At 36.1% G+C, this 24,722-nt stretch overlaps 1 protein-coding gene across 1 annotated transcript in view; it reads right to left on the bottom strand.

Moving 5' to 3' along the window:
* The window catches only part of DPY19L2 (dpy-19 like 2), a 105,305-nt gene that overhangs the window by 56,310 nt on the left and 24,273 nt on the right, over positions 1 to 24,722 (bottom strand). The window contains exons 7-11 of the mRNA XM_047851004.1: positions 18,576 to 18,633; positions 16,822 to 16,913; positions 15,538 to 15,637; positions 1,761 to 1,838; positions 814 to 900 (exon numbers count right to left, since the gene is read on the bottom strand). Coding sequence (XP_047706960.1) covers positions 814 to 900; positions 1,761 to 1,838; positions 15,538 to 15,637; positions 16,822 to 16,913; positions 18,576 to 18,633 — 415 coding nt within the window. The remainder of the gene's footprint in view (positions 1 to 813; positions 901 to 1,760; positions 1,839 to 15,537; positions 15,638 to 16,821; positions 16,914 to 18,575; positions 18,634 to 24,722) is intronic.

Genomic DNA, 24,722 nt, shown 5'->3' on the forward strand with positions numbered 1-24,722 from the left:
AAAGAGAATACCCCAATAACATTCCAGTGGAGGAAAACACTCCATGCTCTGGCTCATGAATATTAGAAGTGTGACTCTAAAGTAATAAAACGAATTTACTGAACCACCCTTCCAAATACATAATCCAAATGAGTGTTATCCCATGAAAGTAAGTCACATGCATTATTCTCATCATGTTGCCATTGCTTAAAACAGTCTGAAACTCCTCTTTCTAAACTGCCTTCAGAGATAAATTTTTTTCCAGAGATAATTTATGGTGCAAGAAAATCAGTCTAATTACTTTATTGTCACACCATATTTTGATCAAGATCTATATTACCCAAGACCTAATCACCCACCTTGTTCACAAGACTTTGGTCATTTCCAAAAATTAAATCCACCCTTGAAAGATGAAGATTTGCCACCATTGAGGATATTCAAAAGAATGTGCCACCATCTGTGTCTGTGAAGGCATTTCAGAGGAGTTCAAAAATGCTTTGGGCAACGGCAGTGTCACTGCAATAACTAGTGTACTAAACTGACATAGAAAGAAATAACTAATTTTTATCATAGATGGCATATTTTTAAAGTAAGTCTTATTAGCTTATGATTGTTTTTAAAATATTTACTTGGGCATTGCCTTAAAGAGGTAAATTTTGGATTGTATTCATTTTTCAAGGATAAGATAGACAGAAAGCATTATTTGGGAAACAGTTTTTCATGTGAGCAATAATTCGGGAAGGGCACTATTTATTCTCCTAAGCTTGTATCACATGGGTAAACCTACTATTTGACAGGTAAAAACAAATCTTCAGGAGCTTAGCAAACACTTACCCATGTCATTAACAAAGATGATGAATAATAAGAAGATAAATACATTGGATTTCCAAACATCAACACAAAACAAAGGAGAACTGAAATCTGAAAATTGAGGAAAAGAAACATCTGTTTTATTGTGATTAGATAAACAGCATGATGCATACTTTGTCTACAGGCATAGTCACTTCTAATACAAATGTTATATGCATAAATAAGATTGATAAATACATAAGTAGATCTTGGTCAAATGATAATAGAATTTCAACACACTGATAGGTTTTAAGTATTTTCAACACCATAAATTATATACAGGAGAATTTCATTTTATTTCTCTATTTGCTACTTGCTATAAAGAAAACAGAAAAAACACTATTGTTTCTATTGATTCAATGATGGAATAATATAGTAAGAAAGACTATAATAAGAATATAGAAAGAATATAGTAAGAAAGTAAGTATTAATTTTCTAATCTTATTTTTGTTGGACTACTTGAAGATTTCCATAACTAACAAGGCCATATTTTATTTTCTTAGCTGAAGTACATATATATATGTATATATATATATATATATATATATATGTATATATATATATATATTTAGAAAGTAAGATTTTAAAAATGCAAAAACATAAAATTTACAGGGTCATATTAATGCAAAGTGCTAAAAATCTCAGATCTCAGGGAGAAAAGGCAGTTTCAAAAGTAATGATAATAATAAATAAAACATTAAAAATGTTTAAAGTTTCACAGAACATAAAACATCTATAGTTGATAGAGTGTAATCTATCTGATGTTATAGATGTAGATATATAATAGTATAATCTTTCCTTCTGGATAATATCAACATCATATACATTAAATACTACTTGGAGGAGGTACCCCCATAAAATAGAGTCAGTTCTGTTTTATCAACCCTGAAATCTTATTTTAATATTTGACTTATAAATGTTAAAAATATTACCATGTTCATATAAATGATCTTCTGAAATTTGTTTGGCTCAATATACCCCACAACATACATGGGAAATAATGAAGCTATCTGAAATAAAAATAGCAAAAAAGCAAAAGTGAAAACAAGCAGAAAACAAACACTTAACTACCTATAAGTAAATATAAGAGTTTATTTCCAATAATGATAATCAAAATAATTTGAACCAACATTATCATTAAGAACTAGAATAGCTAGAAAAAATATTTCAAAACCTGTATGAAAGCCACACATCATTAACAAAGCAAAAAAGAATTAGGAAGTTAAAACCACAGAAGAGATGAAAACCTAGTGATGAGTGTGACATTTTGGGTTGCTTTTATCCCAGACGTAGCTGCCAATTCCAACAGAAGCAGATTCTAATAGAGGTAGTTGAAAGATCTCAATGGACTCAGTACTCAGGGCCCACAAAGAACGAGATCCTCACTAAGTCCCCAAGCTTTGCTTTGGGATATAAGAGAGAAGCAGAAGTCAAGCAGCCCTCAGAAAGATGGAAGTCCACCTTTGAATCAGCTCATTCTCTCATTGTATGAGGGTGACTGAAGATTGGTAGTGCCTTTATCTGCCTAGTGGAACAAATTTCAATCTTCTCTGGAAGAAGTTAATATCAACCTAGTCCCAAAGTAACTCTGTGATTGTTCATGTACAATATCCAATACCGCATCAAAACCAACCAGATAGGGGCGCCTGGGTGGCGCAGTCGGTTAAGCGTCCGACTTCAGCCAGGTCACGATCTCGCGGTCCGTGGGTTCGTGCCCCGCGTCAGGCTCTGGGCTGATGGCCCAGAGCCTGGAGCCTGTTTCCGATTCTGTGTCTCCCTCTCTCTCTGCCCCTCCCCCGTTCATGCTCTGTGTCTCTCTGTCCCAAAAATAAATAAACGTTGAAAAAAAATTAAAAAAAAAAAAAAACCAACCAGATATAGGAGATATCTATTATCACTATGATAATAGAAACAGATATATAAAGAATCTACTTTATGGGTCAGTAAACTTTTTACGTAAAAAGCAGCTAGTAAATGTGTTATGCTTTGTGGGCCATGTACAGTCTCTGTTGTATATTCTTCATCTATTTTTTTTTCTTTAATAACACTTTTAAAAATGTAAAAACCACTCAGCTTGTAAACTACTCAAAAACATGTCTGGCATCATCAGAAATAGACTTTCTTTTTGATATGTGGAAGGAAATAACAGATAAAATTGAGACTTCCTGGGGTGCATGGGTGGCTCACTTGGTTAAGCATCTGACTTAATAGCTCAGGTCAGGATCTCACGGTTTGTGGGTTAGAGCCCACATCAGCTCTGTGCTGACAGTGCGGAGGCTGCTTGGGATTCTCTCTCTCTGCTCCTCTCCCACTCGTGCTCTCTCTCTCTCTCTTTCTCTCTCTCTCTCTCAAAATAAATAAACTTTAAAAATTTTTCAAATTTCCAAGAGAGTTCTGAAAGCCATAATAGAAATTGAAATATATAAACTGATTACATAAATAATATGTAAATATGTAAATAAATTTATTACATAAATATTACACAAATTTATATGTGATATAAATATTAGAATAATCAATATTAAGAAAGATGGATTTATTTATTTTTTTAACATTTTTATTTATTTTTGAGACAGGGAGAGACAGAGCATGAACAGGGGAGGATCAGAGAGAGGGCGACACAGAATCTGAAACACGCTCCAGGCTCTGAGCTGTCAGCACAGAGCCTGACGCGGGGCTCAAACTCACGGACCGCGAGATCATGACCTGAGCTGAAGTCGGCCGCTCAACCAACTGAGCCACGCAGGTGCCCCAAGAAAGATGGATTTAAAAGCAGGTTAAATACAACCAAAGAAGTGATAAAGTCGAAGGTAGGTCAGAAGAAAACATTTAGAAAAAAGAATGACAAAGGGATGAAAAATATATGAAAGAATATAATAGATACAGAACATACAGTGTAAAGGTCTAATATATTCTACTTTATATCTCAGAAAAGGATATAGGAATGAAATAAAAACTATATTTAAAGAGATTATATCAGAGAAATTCCAAACATTTACAGAAAAAAATCAAGCATCGATTTATAAAGTATTACAAATCCCCAACAAGGGATAAATTAAAACAAACAAAAACTTGACCACACTTGGCATATCATGGTCAAAACTGCGCAAAACCGAAGGCAAAGAGAAAAATTCTTTAAAAATCTGGACACTAACTGACTTTAAGACTTAATATAAAGTTGCAGTAATCAAGACAGCATGATATTGGAAAAATAACAGACAAATTAATCAATGCAATAAAATAGAAAGCCCAGAGACAGATCTATGCAATTATAGGCAACTGAAGCTTGACAAAGAAGCAAAGATAATTCAGTAGGGAAATGATAGTCTTGTCAACAAATGGGGCTGGAAGACTTGGACGTTCATACACACACAAAAAAATGAACCTAGACCTAGACCTTACATCTCTCCAAAAAAATTAACTCAAAATGGATCTTAGGGGGGGTGCCTGGGTGGCTCAGTCGGTTAAGGGTCCGTCTTCGGCTCAGGTCATGATCTCGCGGTTTTTGAGTTTGAGCCCTGCATTGGGCTCTGTGCTGACAGCTCAGAGCCGGGATCCTCCTTCAGATTCTGTGTCTCCCTCTCTCTGCCCCTCCCCTACTCACACTCTGTCTCTCTGTCTCACAATAAATAAACATTAAAAAAAAAAATGGATCTTAGGCCTAAATTTAAAACGCAGACTATAAAACATCCAAAAGATAACATAAGGAGAAAATCTAGGTGACTTTGAGAATGAGTTTTTAGATATAAAACCAAAAGCATGACCCATGAAAAAAATTCATAAATTGAACATTCTTAAAATTAAAAACCTCAGTTCTGCAAAGACACCATTAAGAAAATTAAAAAACAAGGAAGAGACTGTGACAAAATCTTTGCAAAACCCATGTTGATAAAGGTCTGGTATGCAAAATATATTTAGAACTCTTAAAATTCAGAAATAAGAAAACCCAATTTATTTTTTTTTAATTTTTTTTTAATGTTTATCTATTTTTGAGAGAGACACAGAATCCAAAGCAGACTCCAGGCTCTGAGCTGTCAGCACAGAGCCCAATATGGGGCTCGAACTCAAGGGACCGTGAGATCATGATCTGACTTGAAGTCGGGACACTCAACTGACTGAGCCACCCAGGCGCCCAGAGAAAAACCCAGTTTAAAAATGGGCAAAAGATCCAAACAATTACCTTATCAAATAATATATACAGATGGCAAATAAGCACATATAAAAATGGTAACTGTAAATTAAAGCAATAAGGACATACTGCTATGCACCTGTAAGAATGGCTGAAATCCAAAAACCCGATAAAACAGGCAGTTTCTTACAAAACTAAACATAGTCTTACAATACAATCCACCAATCACACTCTTGAGTATGTACCCAATTGTGTTACATTCTTATATGCATACAAAATTCACACAAATGTTTCTAGAATCACCCAAGACTGGAAGCAACCACAATGTCCTTCAAAAGGTGAATGGATAAACAAACTGTGTAAATCTGTACAATGAAATATCATTCAGCAGTATAAAAAAATGAGCTATCCAGTCATGAAAAGACATGGAGAAACTTAAATGCATATTGCTAACTGGAAGAAGCTAAGGTGAAAAGGCAACGTGCTCTATGATTCCAACTACTTGACATTTTATTTTGGTTATACTTTATTCAATTAAAGATTGCAGAACTCTACTGCAAAGTACAGTATTACCATTGCTTATATTTTAGAGGATGGTATTCACAGTCATTATTATGACTGAGCCCAGGAATTCTTTAGTTTGGGCCTTTGAACAGAAAAGTCCCATGCAATTTAACACTCAGTAGTAAAGAGGTTAAGAGTTCATTGTATGTACAATTTCAAAAAAAATTTGTAAACACAGAAACAATGAGTAATTCATTCAAGAGTGCCAAGGAGATGTTTGTGTTAAACAAAGCTGAAGATGGTAATACTTTCAAGTACTAAACAATTTACCTGAATACAGTTTTCCAGTGCTTTGTCATACCTTAGCTACTTAGAGCTTCAAATACGTTTGTTTGTTTTTTTTAGAGACAATCCTATAAATTTAAATCCTATCAATGGATACTAGAGTACCAATGCTATCTCCACCCTAAAGGTACTTACTTGGTAGTGTGGAAAAAAAGGCAAGGATACAAATAGCTCAGCAAACCTCTTTTCAACACATTATCAAGTGCCTCATAAAACAGAAGGCGACCATCAAAACTCACAGTTCAAGAATGCATAAATTATTACAAGTTTATTCTATAAGTCAACATCCAGAATTTGGGAGTTTGAGGCTAATATCTTACTGTCAAAGCCTTTGTCATTTCTTGTTCTCTCAGCCTAAATACCTTACTACCCACCTCCTCCCCCAGAAGAGATAAGACAGGTGAATGTAGTTCCAAGCAATATACCAGGTAATGGATAATCAGAACTTAACTAGACTTAAGAATTTTACCCTTTTTATTATGGTTAGAATCTCTACTAAGGAACCCCTATTTTTTTCCAGATTTATTAAGATGTAACTAACTCACAACATTATGTAAGTTTAAGGTGTATAACATGTTGATTTGACACACCTATATATTATAACAGGATTAGCACTTCAGTGTTAGCAAATATCTCCCTCCATTATGTCACCAAATTCCCATTTCATTTTTGTAGTAAGAACATTTAAGATCTACTCTCCTGGCAACTTTCAAGTATATAAAACAATATTGTTAATTGTAATCACTCTACTGTGTATTAGATCTCCCAAATTCATTCATCTTCCAATTGCAAGTTTGTGTTCTTTGAACAATATCTCCCTGTCTCCCACCCCCACATACTGGTAACCACCATTCAACTCTACTAGCTTGGCTGTTTTTGTTTCCACATATAAATGGTATCATACAGTATTTGTTGTTCTCTGCCTGACATATCTCACTTAGCACAAGGCCCTCAAGGTCCATCTATGTTGGCACAAATGGCAGGATTTTCTTCTTTCTCATAGCAGAATATTCCACTGTGTGTGTGTGTGTGTGTGTGTGTGTGTGTATCCCACCTTCTTTATCCATTCATGTGTTGAAAGTCACTTAGGTTTTTTCCACATCTTGGCTATTGTGAATAATGCTGTAACAAACATGGAAATTTAAATATCTCTTGGATAATCTCTTTTCATTTCCTTTGGATATACACCTAGAAATGGAATTGCTGGATCATATAATAGCTCTATTTTTAATTACATGGAGAGCCTCCAAACTCTTCCATAGTGGTTGCACCAATTTCAATTCACACCAACAGAGCATAAGCATTCACTCCATTTCTACTACATCCTCTCCAACACTAATTATCTCTTATCTTTTTATGTTCATCTCTTATCAGATGTATAGACAAGTAACATTGCATCAAACTAAAAAGCTTCTGCACAGCAAAGGAAACAATCAACAAAGTAAAAAGGCAATCTATAGAATGGGAGAAAATATTTGCAGACCATATATCTGATAAAAGGTTAATATCCAAAATACTTATTACTAAACAAAACCTCCTAATACTCTAGGGAAAAACTAATAATGCTATTAAAAAATGGGCAAAGGCTTGAACAGGTATTTACCCAAAGATATGCAAATGGATAATATATATACAAAAAAATGCTCAATGTCACTAATTATCAGTGAAATACAAATCAAAACCACAATGGTACGTTATCTCACACCCATTAGGATGGTTATTATCAACAACCAGGCAACAAGTATTAATGAGGATATGGAAAAAAGGGAACTCTTTCACACAGTTCACACGGTTGATACATATGCAAAATTGTATGGCTGCTATGGAAAACTGTATGAAGGTTCCTCAACAAATAAAAAATAGAATTATCATATAATCCAGCAATCACACTTCTAGGTATTTATCTTAAAGAATTGAAAACAGGGAGGAGCCAAGATGGCAGAACAGCATGGAAGTTTTTTGTATGTCTCGCATCCATGAGACACAGCCAGAACAACACTAAACCATCCTACACACCTAGAAAACTGACTGGAGGATTAACACAACAATCTGCACAACCTGAACCACAGAATTCAGCAGGTAAATGGCGTAGAGAAGTGAACTTAGGGAGCAAGAAGGTGCAGGGAGGAGGGTGCTTTTGTGAGCGGAGAGAGGATGGAGACTGGGGCGGGGGAGTGGGGGCGGGGAAGTATATGGGAAAAGCACCCCTCCCCAAAAGCAGCTGGAGAGAAACTGGAAAATTGGAAATAGCCACAGGGACTAAACTAAAAAGAGAGAAAGGAGAAAGGAGAAGGTTTAAATTCCATTAAGACTGTAAACAAGGGGAGTGCAAAGTCTGCAACTCCACAGCTCAATACCAGCAGTGCTCTGGTGGGAAGGGCGAATCCCCAGGAACTGAGTGGGGTCCGGGAGGTTCCCAGACCACACGGGGAAAAGCGGTTCCACTGCTGGAAGGACATTTGGTGGAGACTGTTGAAGCCACCTGGTCCCAGCAGACCCCAGAAAACCACATTCGCTGGTGCTGGAACAAGGTCATTAAGGGTGAAGCCTGGTGCCAGATGTGTGGTGTGATTTTCCATAATCCCTGAAACGCTGCCTACTACAGTATCTCGTGAACTTTTTTCTGGGGCAGGCTGGCACCTGGCCACAGCCTCAGGGCATTGGCAGCAGCAGGGTCCTGCAAGCGTTCCTGGGTGCAGCTGGCATTCGGCCATTGCTCGGTGAGACCCTTTGCAAAGGGCTGGAGACTTCAACACCCCACTCACAGCAGTGGGCAGATCATCTAATCAAAAAAGGAAAATATGGTTTTGAATGACACACTGGACCAGGTGGACTTAACAGATATATTCAGAACATTCCATCTTAAAGCAACAGAATATACATTCTTCTCCAATGCCCATGGAACGTTCTCCAGAATAAACCATATACTGGGACACAGATCAGCCCTAAGTAAGTACAAAAAGATTGAGATCATACCGTGCATATTTTCAGACCACAATGCTATGAAACTCAAAATCAACCACAAAAAAAAAAATTTGGAAAGGTAACAAATACTTGGAGACTGAAGAACATCCTACTAAAGAATGAATGGGCAAACCAAGAAGTTAAAGATGAAATTAAAAAGTATATGGAAGCGAATGAAAATGATAACACTACAACCCAAAACCTCTGGCATGTAGCAAAGGCAGTCATAAGAGGAAAGTATATAGCAATCCAGGCCTTCCTAAAGAAGGAAGAAAGATCTCAGATACACAACCTAATCTTATGCCTTAAGGAGCTCGAAAAAGAACAGCAAATAAGACCCAAAACCAGCAGAAGGCAGGAAATAATAAAGATTAGAGCAGAAATTAATGCTATCGAAACCAAGAAAACAGTAGAACAGATTAATGAAACTAGAAGCTGGTTCTTTGAAAGAATTAACAAAATTGACAAACCACTAGCCAGTTTGATCAAAAAGAAAAAGGACCCAAATAAATAAAATCAAGAAAGAAAGTGGACAGATCACAACCAACACAACAGAAATAAACACAATAATAAGAGAAGATTATGAGCAATTATAGGCCAATAAAATGGGCAATCTGGAAGAAATGGACAAATTCCTAGAAACATATACACTATCAAAACTGAAACAGGAAGAAACAAAACTTGAACAGACCCATAACCAGTAAGGAAATCGAATTAGTAATCAAAAATCTCCCAAAAAACAAGAGTCCAGGGCCAGATGGCTTTCCAGGGGAATTCTATCTACCAAACATTTAAGGAAGAATTAACACCTATTCTCTTGAAGCCGTTCCAACAAATAGAAATGGAAGGAAAACTTCTAAACTTTCTACGAAGCCAGCATTACCTTGATTACAAAACCAGACAGAGACCACACTAAAAAGGAGAACTATAGACCAATTTCCCTGATGAACATGGATGCAAAAATCCTCAATAATATATTAGCCAACCAGATCCAACAATACATTAAAAAAATTATTCACCATGACTAAGTGGGATTTATACCTGGGATGCAGGGCTGGTTCAATATCTGCAAAACAATTAATGTGATTCATCACATCAATAAAAGAAAGGACAAGAACCATATGATCCTCTCAATAAATGCAGAGAAAGCACTGGACAAAATACAGCATCCTTTCTTGATAAAAACCCTCAAGAAAGTAGGGACAGAAGGATAAGGTCAGGAACAAGATAGGGATGTCCACTCTTGCCACTTTTATTCAACATAGTATTGGAAGTCTTAGCCTCTGCAATCAGACAACACAAAGAAATAAAAGGCATCCAAATCAGCCAGGAGGAGGTCAAAATTTCACTCTTTGCAGATGACATGATACTCTATATGGAAAACCCAAAAGATTCCACCAAAAACTGCTATAATTGATTCATGAATTCAGCAAAGTTGCAGGATATAAAATCAACGCACAGAAATCAGTTGCATTCCTATACACCAATAATGAAGTGAGAGAAAGAGAAATCAAGGAATCGATCCCATTTACAGTTGCACAAAACCCATAAAATACCTAGGAATAAATCTAACCAAGGAGATAAAAAAATCTATACATTGAAAACTACAGAAAGCTTATGAAAGAAATTGAAGAAGACACCAAAAAATGGAAAAAGATTCCATGCTCCTGGATAGGAAGAACAAATATTGTTAAAATGTCGATACAATCCAAAGCAATCTACATATTCGATGCAATCCCTAACAAAATAATACCAGCATTCTTCACAGAGCTAGAACAAAGAATCCTAAAATTTGTATGAAACCAGAAAAGACCCCGAATAGCCAAAGCAATCTTGAAAAAGAAAACCAAAGCAGGAGGCATCATAATCCCAGACTTCAAGCTATACTACAAAACTGTAATCATCAAGACAGTATGTTACTGGCATAAGAACAGACACTCAGATCAATGGAATAGAATAGAGAACCCAGAAATGGGCCCACAAACATATGGCCAACTAATTTTTGACAAAGCAGAAAAGAATATCCAAGACAGTCTCTTCAGCAAGTGGTGCTGGGAAAACTGGACAGTGACATGCAGAAGAATGAACCTGGACTACTTTCTTACACCATACACAAAAATAAACTCAAAATGGTGAAAGACCTAAATGTAAGACAGGAAGCCATCAAAATCCTTGAGGAGAAAGCAGGCAAAAACCTTTTTGATCTTGCCCGCAGCAACTTCTTACTCAACACGCCTCCAGAGGCAAGGGAAACAAAAGCAAAAATGAACTACTGGGACCTCATCAAAATAAAAAGCTTCTGCACAGCAAAGGAAACAATCAGCAAAACTAAAAGGCAACCGACAGAATGGGAGAAGATATTTGCAAATGACATATCAGATAAAGGGTTAGTATCCAAAATCTATAAAGAACTTACCAAACTCAACACCCAAAAAACAAAAAATCCAGTGAAGAAATGGGCAAAAGACATGAACAGAAACTTCTCCAAAGAAGACATCCAGATGGCCAACCGACACATGAAAAAATGCTCAACATCACTCATCATCAGGGAAATACAAATCAAAACCACAAGGAGGTATCACCTTACACCTGTCAGAATGGCTAACATTAACAACTCAGGCAACAACAGATGTTGGCGAGGATGTGGAGAAAGAGGATCTCTTTTGCATTGTTGGTGGGAATGCAAGCTGGAGCAGCCATTCTGGAAAACAGTATGGAGGTTCCTCAAAAAACTAAAAATAGAACTACCTTACGACCCAGCAATTGAACTACTAGGCATTTATCCCAGGGATACAGGGGTGCTGTTTCAAAGGGGCACATGCACCCCCACGTGTATAGCAGCACTGTCAACAATAGCCAAAGTATGGAAAGAGCCCAAATGTCCATCGATGGATGAATGGATAAAGAAGGCGTGGTATATATATACAATGGAGTATTACTTGGCAATCAAAAAGAATGAATCTTGCCATTTGCAACTACGTGGATGGAACTGGAGGGTATTATGCTAAGCGAAATTAGTCAGAGAAAGACAAATATCATATGACTTCACTCATATGAGGACTTTAAGAGACAAAACAGATGAACATAAGGGAAGGGAAACAAAAGTAATATAAAAACAGGGAGGGGGACAAAACAGAAGAGACTCATAAATATGGAGAACAAACTGAGGGTTCCTGGAGGGGGTGTGGGAGGGGAGATAGGCTAAATGGGTAAGGGGTGCTAAGGAATCTACTCCTGAAATCATTGTTGCGCTATATGCTAATTTGGATGCAAATTAAAAAAAAATAAAAAATAAAACAAGATAAAAACAAAAACAAACAAAAAAGTATTGAAAACACAATCTTGAAGAGATACGAGCACTCCCGTGCTCACTGTAGCACTATTCATAATATCCTAAGTGCGGAAATAACCTAAATGACAATCAATGGATAAATGGATTAAAAATGTGTCATACACATAAAATGGAATATCATAAGTCTTAAAAAAGATGTAAATCCTGTAATATGGCACAATATGAATGAGGATAATTCATAATTTCATTATGCTAAGTGAAATAAGCTAGTCATAGAAGGTCAAATACTGCATGATTCCACTTATATGAGGTATTTAGAATAGATAGACCCATGGAAGCAAAGAATAGAATAGTGATAGCCAGAGGCTAGGTGGGGGTAGGGGTGGGGGGGGGAAGAAATGGAAAGTTGCTAATCAATGCATATAAAGTTTCAGTTATGACATATCAATAAACTCTAGAGATCTGTACAACACTGAGCCTATAGATAACAATACTGTATTCTAGCTACACTTAACAAATTTGTGAGGATGGGATATCTTATGTTAAGTGTTCTTACCACACACAGATGCACTTAAAATTTTTTAAGACACAGGGGTGCCTGGGTGGCTCAGTCAGTTAAGCGTCTGACTTCGTCTCAGGTCATGATCTCATGGCATGTGAGTTCTGTGATGACACCTCAGAGCTTGGAGCCTGCTTTGGATTCTGTGTCTCCCTCTCCCTCTTCCTCTCCCCCACTTGTGCTCTGTTTCTGTCCCTCTCTCTAAACTAAACATTAAAAAATTAAAAAAAATAATTTGAAGGCACATTACATAAAATAAAAGGAATATTATGCTAAGTGAAATAAGTCATACAGAGAAAGACAGATACCATATGTTTTCACGCTTATGTGGATCCTGAGAAACTTAACAGAAGTCCAGGGGGGAGGGGAAGGAAAAAAAAAAAAAAAGGTTAGAGAGGGAGAGAGCCAAAGCATAAGAGACTCTTAAAAACTGAGAACAAACTGAGGGTAGATGGGGGGTGGAAGGGAGGGGAGGGTGGGTCATGGGTATTGAGGAGGGCACCTTTTGGGATGAGCACTGGGTGTTGTATGGAAACCAATTTGAAACAAATTTGATATTAAAAAAATAAAAACTAAAAGGGATATTTAACAACTGTGCATATCATAATATTACATCAACATATTTAAAGAATAGATATTGATCGACTGTTAAAGTAGATTTTAACACATTTCCCCCTCTAGTAACTGAAATAAGCAAACAAAAATAGTAGATAACAAAAAAAATTGAACAGCATAATTAAGAAACTTTGCCTAATTAACGTATGTAGAACTATATACCTAACAAATATAAAATACCCAATCTTTTAAAATGCATCAAAAATAGAAAATACCTGGGAATAAATCTAATGAAAGATCTGTAAGGTCTCTAAAAATCTATGTAACATTATTAAGGAAAATTAACCAAGAACTAGTTAAGTGGATATATATCATGTTTTGTGGTCAGAAAACACAAGATTTTAAAGATTTTTTTTTTTTTTTTACTGAAATGAAACTTCTTCAAAATGAAAAGGAAAGGAATAGGTATGGAACCTCCTGAAATTTCATCTAAATATGGGGGAGAAACAAGTCTAGAATGAAGGTTTTGAGAGGCAGTAGGAGAAAAAATGCAGTTGCTTTCTTCCAGTCTCCTTTTGAGTCCAGCTCATTTAATATGATACAGTGGTTAAAAGGAAGTTCATAAATTCCCTTGTGAGGAAAATTAATCTTGACACTAATTATGAAAAATGTGTCATATAGGTACTTATATAGAAAAGCAATTAGATAATAGAGTACACTCAATTAATTATAGTTTCACAAAAGGTACAGAAATGTTCTTCAAATGCATATTTCTTTTATTACTGCTGCATGAAAGCTGAAGGCGTTTTAGCAAGGAAGTAAGATAATATAGCCAAGTGTGCAGCCTTCAACAGAGAAGAGTTCAAAGGCCTTAGACATGCAACAAAAATGAACTGGAAAATGCTGGAGCTTTGCAGTTGGATAGACTTGATTTGAATTTAATCTTTGAGCCTCTTTTTATCTATAATACCCATCTGACTGGACTCCTTGAGGATTAAATGATAAACTGTGAAACTGAAATCTGGCATATGTTAGTCTCCCTTTCTTTCCTCTCAGAGACCAGTATTATTAGGATGTACAAGTCTGGACCACACTTATTAAGTATCACAAATAAGCTGTGGCTAAGAGAAACACTGAAGGGGCGACAATTCTGCTCAGTTGCTGAAATGTTGCTGTTTGAATTTCTGGTTGAAAAGAGAGCCCTCTCATTAGATACAAGCAACAGAGTCGACATTCTGTTGTGAAAATGTAGACAACGGGCTTCTTTTCTTGCCCCCAGATGAAGGTTTCATCATGATTCTGCAGACACTGGCCTTAAAGTGAGTAGGTGGTAACACACTGTACACTTTAAACTTATAAATTATTGCTTTAAACTTATAAATTATTGAGATAAATTGTTGTATCTCAATAATGAAAGAAAAAAGAAAAGAAAGAAAGAAAAGCCTAGCACATCTTTTGAATGGATCAAAAATCATTAAAGCGATATCAAAATTACCCAAACAGCTACTTAAGCAGTCTCATCAGCACCAGTGGATTAATACATGTGCTTGCGAGGAAGTGAGGCACATTAGAAATATATGCTGGCACGTGCACATAATGGAAACCACAGATTCTCTGTGTTACAACCTGGAAGGGCCAACTTTAAGGAAGTAAAGCACAGAGAATACTTTAAACATGTAGCACCAATTAAGCTGAGATTATCATTTCATTCCTTGTAGATAATGGGCAGCACCAGTCTTCTTGGTACAATTTCTTATCGGCAATAGAGAACATTATTATTATCAGTGCTAGTTAGTTAGGTAGAAAGGAGCTCTGATGGAAAATTTGGGTATCATGAAATTTCATCAAAATTGACCTTTTACTCTCTGCTTTTCCAGCTCAGTTTCTTGCCGTTAGTTACTTAATGGCAGGATATGGCCTCAAATTCACTCAAATAATACCACAATTGAAGCTCTGAGAAGCGCTGTCCAGTACGATTCTGCTCTTCAGACAAAACAGCCAACGGTAAACTAGGTTAGAAGCAGATACCCCCTACCATGAAGAATAGGATTGGCCCTTACCATGTTGGGTAGCTTGGCATCCAAAATGATTCCTAAGATAAAAGGAAAATCTACAGGCAAATTTATAGAGATCATCTCAAAAATAAACAAGAAAAATTGTGACTTAAATAGGAAAAGGTCTTTTGCGTGTTGATCATTAATATCTGCCTAACTAAACCAATACATTAGTAGAATGTAGAACTATAATTATTCCATATTTTAAAAAACTATTAGAGCAGTAACATCATGACATTTTAAAACTTCTATAAAAGCAACCAAGTACATCTTGCATTCAACTTAAATTAGTTTGAAATCATCTTACCTGAGTAAAAAGTATAAACTGAGCAAACTGCCAGGGAAGCATAAAAGCAACATTGGAAAGACAGAGTGCAATAAAATGCCTTCTACTATTGTTCGAGGTCCTTAATAGAGAGAATTAATACCAGTGAGTTTTACCATTAAAGTTAAGCTATCACTAAACAGAAAAGCTAACTGCAAAATGATGAAATCTAATGACTCCTTACCTTTGATCTAAGGCAACAAAATACAGTCAAATTTAAAAACTCATTAAAAAGAACTTAAAATACCTGTTATAAAAATGCTTAGTACAAAACAATCTAAATTAGCAGTTTAAATACTGTATCTAGTTTACCAGTAAATAAAATACTTTAAACATAAAAGTTTATTTTCCTTTCACTGTGCATGACATAAGAAATTTAATACTCCAGCAATGTGGTCAGAAAACAGAACATGAACTGACCCTGCATAGCTCAAGATACTTATCCTATATTAGCAGCAACAGTTTTATATACCACCATTTTTATATTTCAAAAAGCAATGGAGGAAAAGTGTACAAGCTGGTGAAGTAATAAATTAACAATGTGAGAAATTTAAAGAAAAAAATTAAAATGATGACTTAAAGAGAATTCTGGAATGCAGTTATAAACTACTGCACACTGAAGTTTTAAATTGTCCAGTCTGCAATTATGAAATATCAGTAACCAACACCTTTTACCACAGATAGTGCTAGTATCTTTTAGAATATGAAAAAGAAATGTACAACATTTTGTGTAAATCATAAAATTGTAGCCGTTCTTTTTTATAAAGGGTATACTGGATTTTGATAAATCCTTATACTATGTTATATAAATTTTCAAAAGCAAAACTTTAAATGTTCCTATTGTTTTGTTATATTATCACAAAACATATTCACTAAGTACTCAGTTATATTTACCAAACAAAAATGACTCTTGGCTAAAGTACAGAGTGTATAATACATGCACTCACGGGTATAATCCTAAATGTTGTAGTTAACACATTTCATTCCAGGAAACCCCTGACTGGTCAGACTAAAATCACTTCAAAAATATAAAAATAAACCATCTCTCTAGGAATTTAGATTACCAAAAATCTGTAGTCTAGACTCAAGTGGAAAGCAATTATTTGTGTAATTTTAGATTATTTTCTCAACTAGATACTCAATTTAATTTTAAAGTAGCTAAAAATAAAAGGAAAACTAAAATCGACAATTATAACTTAGTAAGTTGAAGCATATTTTAATAAAGCTTACATAATTTATTTAGATTTGTTTATAGACAAAAATTACCTGAGAATCAAAGTTAAAATGCACATCTGAAGTACAAGAAATGGATATGAGAAACTTTCCCGGAGAGGTGGTGTCCACATTACACGGGTAGCCTGAAATCAATAAAATGCTTACTTTGCTTTATGTTCCATTACAGTAAACATTATTAATCTAAAAATCATGGGTAGGCTGGTTTTAATACTTTTAATACCAGACTCATTGATTTCTGAATAGCTGGGATAGCTTCTCAGTTTTTGGAGCTCGCTTAATGGGCATACAGGCATTAGGTAGAGAGCCGTTAACTAGCAAGTCCAGAAGCAAGTGAAAGATGTATCATGCCAAATATAAGAAAACCTGAAGGACAAACAAGATGACAGGCATAGGAGTGGTGAGGATTCTGGGACTGACAACCAGATCCACATTCTAGCTCTGCACTAATGATCCTGGCATCCCAGGGCTGTGGCCCAGAAAAATATTTAACCAAATGTCACCTAGGGCATGCACAAGCACCAAGAGAGTTTACACATAACAAGTGTAATGAGTACAGACACACAGTACAAATAATTAAGATGGTCTCTGAATTTGTGAAATATACCTTTAAAAGAGTTAACTGCAAATTTCTAAAAACAACTGGAAGTATTTGTAAATCACTAATGTGATGCATAAATGAAAGTATTAACATTTTGTACAGGCTTTAAAACTAATCATTTCTAAGACACGAGTGAGAATATTATAAATGTTCTATGTCAAGAATTCTAAAATTCTAGAGAAAATCATAACTCTTATAAACTCTTATTACTCCTATTCTAAGAACCAAAACTATAAACTTTGGAAGATTAATTATGGTATGTTTAAGAAAGTTTGGCATATGCAAAGAAAAGTTCTTGCCTTTATATTAACACCTGGTGAATGACAATGTATTCGTTTAAGTTTATACATTTAAGATATTTATGTATAATTTTTATGATTCCCTTGTCTAACTAGTTTTCTAAAATTCACCAAGTGTGTACCTTTCCCAGTAGTAACAGAAACTTCAAACCTATGTAACCCATGCCAAAACATATTACATATTTTGCTTCCAAAAGCTAGCAGTCATATTCTCTCACTTTTCACTGCCACATCCTCAGCATCGAACAGAATCTGGCATAGGTCATGTACTCAGTATTTTGTTGAATGAATCTATCATACTCTAAATAAGTTTCTATGAGCTCTTTGTAGGTAGACTATACCCCATTGGACTGAGTTAGTAAATTTCTATTTTGAATTCAGCATTTTGTGTAACTGAAAAAGGCAGCCTGATGTAATAACAGAAACAAGGTATTAGAGCAAGACAGATGGAGAATGGGAAACCCAGCTTCACCAGGTACTGACTGTGAAACCTTGCATAAGTAACAACCAGCCTAAATTACAATTTCACATCTTCTACCGTGAGGAGAACAGCTACCTTCCTAAAAAGCGTGGTATGAGTAAATGAGATGTTTATCAAGTGCCTGAACTCAACAAGTACAGTATTTGCTTTTTCAACAAAATAGAGTATTTGCTTTTTCTACAAAATGTAGGTATACTAAAAACCAAGCAAGATACTTCACATCATGAATTCTAATTATGTAAAAATGTGGATTAACATGATTAAAATAACAACTTACAACATAAGGTTCTTTAAAATATTGCGAAGTCCTAAGTAACATGCAATTATATATTGTTTTCATGAATGTATTTCCTTGTTCCTATACAGCCCCTTCTATTTCTTAAAAATTATTTTCTAGAAAACAAACCTCTCCATGGTTGAAAAAGTAGCACAATACTGTAATTAGACCTCCAAGTTGAGTCCCACTGTTAAAAAAAGAGTATACGTTCATAATTCATGCAAAATATAGTGAGTTTCTCACAAAATGATCTCTTACAATTTAAAGTCATATTTAAGACACCACAGTACTGAACCATATAAAATGATAGTAACGATTTCAAAAGTACCCATGTAGTTAATATTTTAATCTTGAGTGTACAAGCATACAAAGTATACATATAAAGAAATCAGAATTTTATAATTTATTGTATTTAAAATGTTTTCTAAACAAAATACATGTGAACATAAAAGTTTTTTACAGGCCAGCATTTCAAAGTCTATATTGCATTCTTTGAATTTTCTCAATGGAGGCCAGGTTTTGTTTTTGAAATTGGATTTCAGTGACTGGGAGATGAAGACAAGAGCCCAAAAGTTTCACTTAGCAGTAACTCTGAACTATCTAAACTACTACAAACATTCTTTTGTTAAGTCCCAAAGAAACAGCAATGCAAAATGCAAAACTTAGATCCCAGATGGCTGATAATCATCAAAGATTATGAACTGTTTCTTAAAGTTGCCTTTTCTTTGTACATTGTCATCACTGTATCCACGGCTTCACACTTGGAAGACAACATCACATGAATGACTGAAGAACTAATGAAATGAGCTCAAAACAAGCAGAGGAAAGCTAATAGGAAGTGATTTACCATCAACAGATTTTCACTAAAGAAAATTCAAAGAATGCCTTTGAAAAGAAAGAAATTGCGAGGAGGAACCTGTGAGAGGCAGAAGACTGTAGCATACAGAAAGTAGGACCATGTGGATATAAATGTGAGCAAGATTCAACAACATAAACGGCAATAACAGTGACTGCTATGGAGGGGAAATAGTAGCACTAAACTACGATAATAATTGTAAGATATGAGGGGCTGCTTTGAAGCAAAGTGTCCTCAAATTCCTTGTATTGTAAGAAGGGGAAATATCTCAATTAATTTTAGACTTGATAAAGTTGCTGCCAATGGTGAGGGTAGCCAGGGTAAGAAATATAAATTTACCCCTGCTTCCTATTTCTTTGTTTCTCATATGCCATTGTTTCTGCTCTCGTCGCAATATTGGTGATGCTATATATATATATACACACACACACACACACACACACACACATATATATACATACACTGTATGTCAGCTAACTTATACTTTATTGTCAAGTTAGCTGACATACAGTGTATATACAGTGTGCTCTTGATTTGGGGGTAAACACTTTTATAGCCAACATTTGTTTTATCTATACATCCTTTTCTTGTTTTTTTTTTTTTTAATTTTTTTTTTCAACGTTTTTTATTTATTTTTGGGACAGAGAGAGACAGAGCATGAACGGGGGAGGGGCAGAGAGAGAGGGAGACACAGAATCGGAAATAGGCTCCAGGCTCTGAGCCAGCAGCCCAGAGCCCGACGCGGGGCTCGAACTCACGGACCGCGAGATCGTGACCTGGCTGAAGTCGGACGCTTAACCGACTGCGCCACCCAGGCGCCCCTATATATCCTTTTCTTAAAGACTGGAGCTGAATAATGTATTTGATATTCCTGAACTGTGTAAACAATTCAGAGAAGACTATCACCTCTTGGGTACTTCTCCCAGGGAAAAATATTAACTTTAAAAAGTTTTAGTCTTGGGGCGCCTGGGTGGCGCAGTCGGTTAAGCGTCCGACTTCAGCCAGGTCACGATCTCGCGGTCCGTGAGTTCGAGCCCCATGTCGGGCTCTGGGCTGATGGCTCAGAGCCTGGAGCCTGTTTCCGATTCTGTGTCTCCCTCTCTCTCTGCCCCTCCCCCATTCATGCTCGGTCTCTCTCTGTCCCAAAAATAAATAAACGTTGAAAAAAAAAATAAAAATAAATTAAAAAAAAAAGTTTTAGTCTTGTATAACATTTTCCATATAAAAAAGAGTAATATGGATAATTTCAAAAATAGAACATTTTAAAGCTGCCAACATAATCTAAAAGTAATTCTTTTCCATCAAAATATTGATGAGCTTATATTTTCCTAAAACACATATATTAAAACATACATAAAATTTTCTAGTTTCTGGCACAAAAACAGACACATAGACCAATGGAATAGAATAGAAACCCCAGAACTAGACCCACAAACGTATGGCCAACTCATCTTTGACAAAGCAGGAAAGAACATCAGGTGGAAAAAAGACAGTCTCTTTAACAAACGGTGCTGCGAGAACTGGACAGCAACATGCAGAAGGTTGAAACTAGACCACTTTCTCACACCATTCACAAAAATAAACTCAAAATGGATAAAGGACCTGAATGTGAGACAGGAAACCATCAAAACCTTAGAGGAGAAAGCAGGAAAAGACCTCTCTGACCTCAGCCATAGCAATCTCTTACTCGACACATCCCCAAAGGCAAGGGAATTAAAAGCAAAAGTGAATCACTGGGACTTTATGAAGATAAGAAGCTTCTGCACAGCAAAGGAAACAACCAACAAAACTAAAAGGCAACCAACGGAATGGGAAAAGATATTTGCAAATGACATATCGGACAAAGGGCTAGTATCCAAAATCTATAAAGAGCTCACCAAACTCCACACCCAAAAAACAAATAACCCAGTGAAGAAATGGGCAGAAAACATGAATAGACACTTCTCTAAAGAAGACATCCGGATGGCCAACAGGCACATGAAAAGATGTTCAGCGTCGCTCCTTATCAGGGAAATACAAATCAAAACCACACTCAGGTATCACCTCACGCCAGTCAGAGTGGCCAAAATGAACAAATCAGGAGACTATAGATGCTGGAGAGGATGTGGAGAAACGGGAACCCTCTTGCACTATTGGTGGGAATGCAAATTGGTGCAGCCGCTCTGGAAAGCAGTGTGGAGGTTCCTCAGAAAATTAAAAACAGACCTACCCTATGACCCAGCAATAGCACTGCTAGGAATTTATCCAAGGGATACAGGAGTACTGATGCATAGGGGCACTTGTACCCCAATGTTCATAGCAGCACTCTCAACAATAGCCAAATTATGGAAAGAGCCTAAATGTCCATCAACTGATGAATGGATAAAGAAATTGTGGTTTATATACACAATGGAGTACTACGTGGCAATGAGAAAAAATGAAATATGGCCTTTTGTAGCAACGTGGATGGAACTGGAGAGTGTGATACTAAGTGAAATAAGCCATACAGAGAAAGACAGATACCATATGGTTTCACTCTTATGTGGATCCTGAGAAACTTAACAGGAACCCATGGGGGAGGGGAAGGAAAAAAAAAAAAAGAGGTTAGAGTGGGAGACAGCCAAAGCATAAGAGACTCAAAAACTGAGAACAAACTGAGGGTTGATGGGGGGTGGGAGGGAGGAGAGGGTGGGTGATGGGTATTGAGGAGGGCACCTTTTGGGATGAGCACTGGGTGTTGTATGGAAACCAATTTGACAATAAATTTCATATATAAAAAAATAAAAAATAAATTAAAAAAAATAAAATTTTCTAGTTTCTAGAACAAATATAAAGTGAACATCCTTTCAACCACTATATATCATTGAAATAGAAAATTGATCATGCCTTGGGTCCCCACCTGACACCCCTTCAAAAGCCACTATCCTGATATTTGTGAGTATTAATATAACCACATCTATACACATACTATGATTTACTTTAATCTGTTTTTAAACTGTATATAAATGGAAGTATGCAGCCTTTCTTTAATTCTGTGCTGGCCTTCATTCATTCAACATTCTATTTGTAAGAATAATCCATGTTGATGTGTATAGCTACAGCTCATTCATTCTCAATGTTGTGTAGTAGTTCGCTATTAATAAACTGTAATGGGTACATTGTTCATAGATAGAGTTGTTTTCAGCTTGCAGCTCTTACAAACAACACTGCTGGTGTCACCTGCAATACATACTTTCTGGTGTACATAGTATAATTGGCACACAATTATGTTAGTTTCAGGTATACAACATGATTCAACATCTCTATACATTATGATATGCTCACAGATGTAGCTACCATCTGTCACCATACAACACTATTACAATACGATTAACTATATTTCCAATGCTGTGCCTTTTCTCCCCGTGACTTACTCATTCCATAACTGGAAGCCTGTATCTCCCATTCTCCTTTATCTATTTTGCTCCTTCCCCATTCCCCTCCTCCGTGGCAAACACCAAGTTTGTTCCCTGTATTTAAAGGTGTATATACTTTAAATTGGAATTGCAGAGTTAGAAAGTATCTACACTTTCAACTTTACCAAATCAATGCACACTGTTTTTCCAAAATAGTTGTACTAATTTGTATGTCCACTTGCCACAGAAAAAAGTTCCTTTTGCCAATCAGGTAGAATGGAAATATCCTTGTGGATAAAATCTGTATTTTTCTGACAAGTAATTATGGTAGTCAACTTTACATACGTTTATTGGCAATTTGGAATTCTTCTCATATATGTCTGATCATAAATACTCTGTGCACTTTTCTATTGGGTTGTCTGTCTTCTTAGTCTTGTCTCCTCTCTAGAATATAAATTCTAAAAGGACAGAGGTTCTTTTTGTATTCCTGGCACCTGGAGTGCTATGTGATTGCAAAGTCTGGATACAATGTTGGTTATATGCTTTGTAATATCTTTTCCCAGTTTGTGGATTATCTTTTCATTCTATAATGCCTTGAGGAATTTAATTCTTCCCATCAAATTTATTAGTTTTCTTCTTCATGGCTAAACTTTTGTTCCTTGTTTAAAGAAATCTTTTCTTATCCCAAGTTACTGATATTCATTCTAAGCATTTTATATTTTTTTCTTTCATATTTGAGTTTTTACTCTAACTAGGATTTAATTTTCGTACAGTTTCAACTTCTCTTTGTTCCTTAATGATCTTCCAGTGATTCCAGGACCATGTGTTGAGAAGCTGGTCCTTACCTACTGATGGACAACATCCACTCTCAGCATACATCAAGTGTCTTTAAATGGGCCAAATGTTTCTGAGACCTGCTTTACTCCACTGCTCTACCTGCCTACCCCCATACCACAATCACATTACCTTATTTACATCAGATTTATAATACAGAAATGATTACTAAAGCAAGTGCTCCTATCTTCTTCAAGAATATCTCCACTATTTTAGGTCTTTTGCATTTCTTTAGGTCTTTTGCATTTTTAACTTTATTTTTTTTAAGGTTTATTCATTTTTGAGAGACAGAGACAGAACATTAGCAGAGGTGGGGCAGAGAGAGAGGGAGACACAGAATCCAAAGCAGGCTCCAGGTTCCCAGCTGTCAGCACAGAGCCTGACACAGGGCTCGAACTCACGAATCGTGAGATAATGATCTGAGCTGAAGTCAGACACCCAAATGACTGAGCCACCCAGGTGCCCCTAGATTTTCAACTTTAAATTCAAGAATAACATTATAAAGAAAGCTGCTGATCAGTTAGGAATACATTTTGCTGTAAGAAATAAAACCTAACAAAAGTGGCTGATACCATTCAATTAAAAAAATGAAAGATAAGTGTCTGCTGGCATTGGTTCACCAGCACAAGGATGTTAGAGCAGACTTAGGTGCTATATTTGTGGCCTTTCCCTCTTGGTCACAAGATGACAGCAGCAACTCCAAGCATCACCCTAAAGTTTAAAAGCAGAAGACAGGGGCGCCTGGGTGGCTCAGTCGGTTAAGCGTCCAACTTCAGCTCAGGTCACGATCTCGTGGTCCGTGGGTTCGAGCCCCGTGTTGGGCTCTGGGCTAATGCTCGGAGCCTGGAGCCTGCTTCCGATTCTGTGTCTCCCTATCTCTCTGCCCCTCCCCCGTTCATGCTCTGTCTCTCTCTGTCTCAAAAATAAAAATAAAAAGTTAAAAAAAATTTTTTAAAGCAGAAGACAGAGAAAAGACAGCTAAAATCTATCCTTTTGTCAGAAAGACAAATGCTTTCCTAAGTATAAACAAGACCGATTTCATCGTATTTTTCGATGAAAAAACTAACTCACATGGCCATCCCAAGAAGCAATGGAGAGTGGGAAGCAGATTGCATGATTATCATAATTAACTTCAACCTATCACCTGAGACTGGACACACTGCTACCCGAAACCAAATTGTGGTACCATTAACAAGAAACATAGGCTATCAA

Source organism: Prionailurus viverrinus, chromosome A2 (assembly GCF_022837055.1).
Source record: "Prionailurus viverrinus isolate Anna chromosome A2, UM_Priviv_1.0, whole genome shotgun sequence".
In the NCBI taxonomy this organism is placed as follows: domain Eukaryota; kingdom Metazoa; phylum Chordata; class Mammalia; order Carnivora; family Felidae; genus Prionailurus; species Prionailurus viverrinus.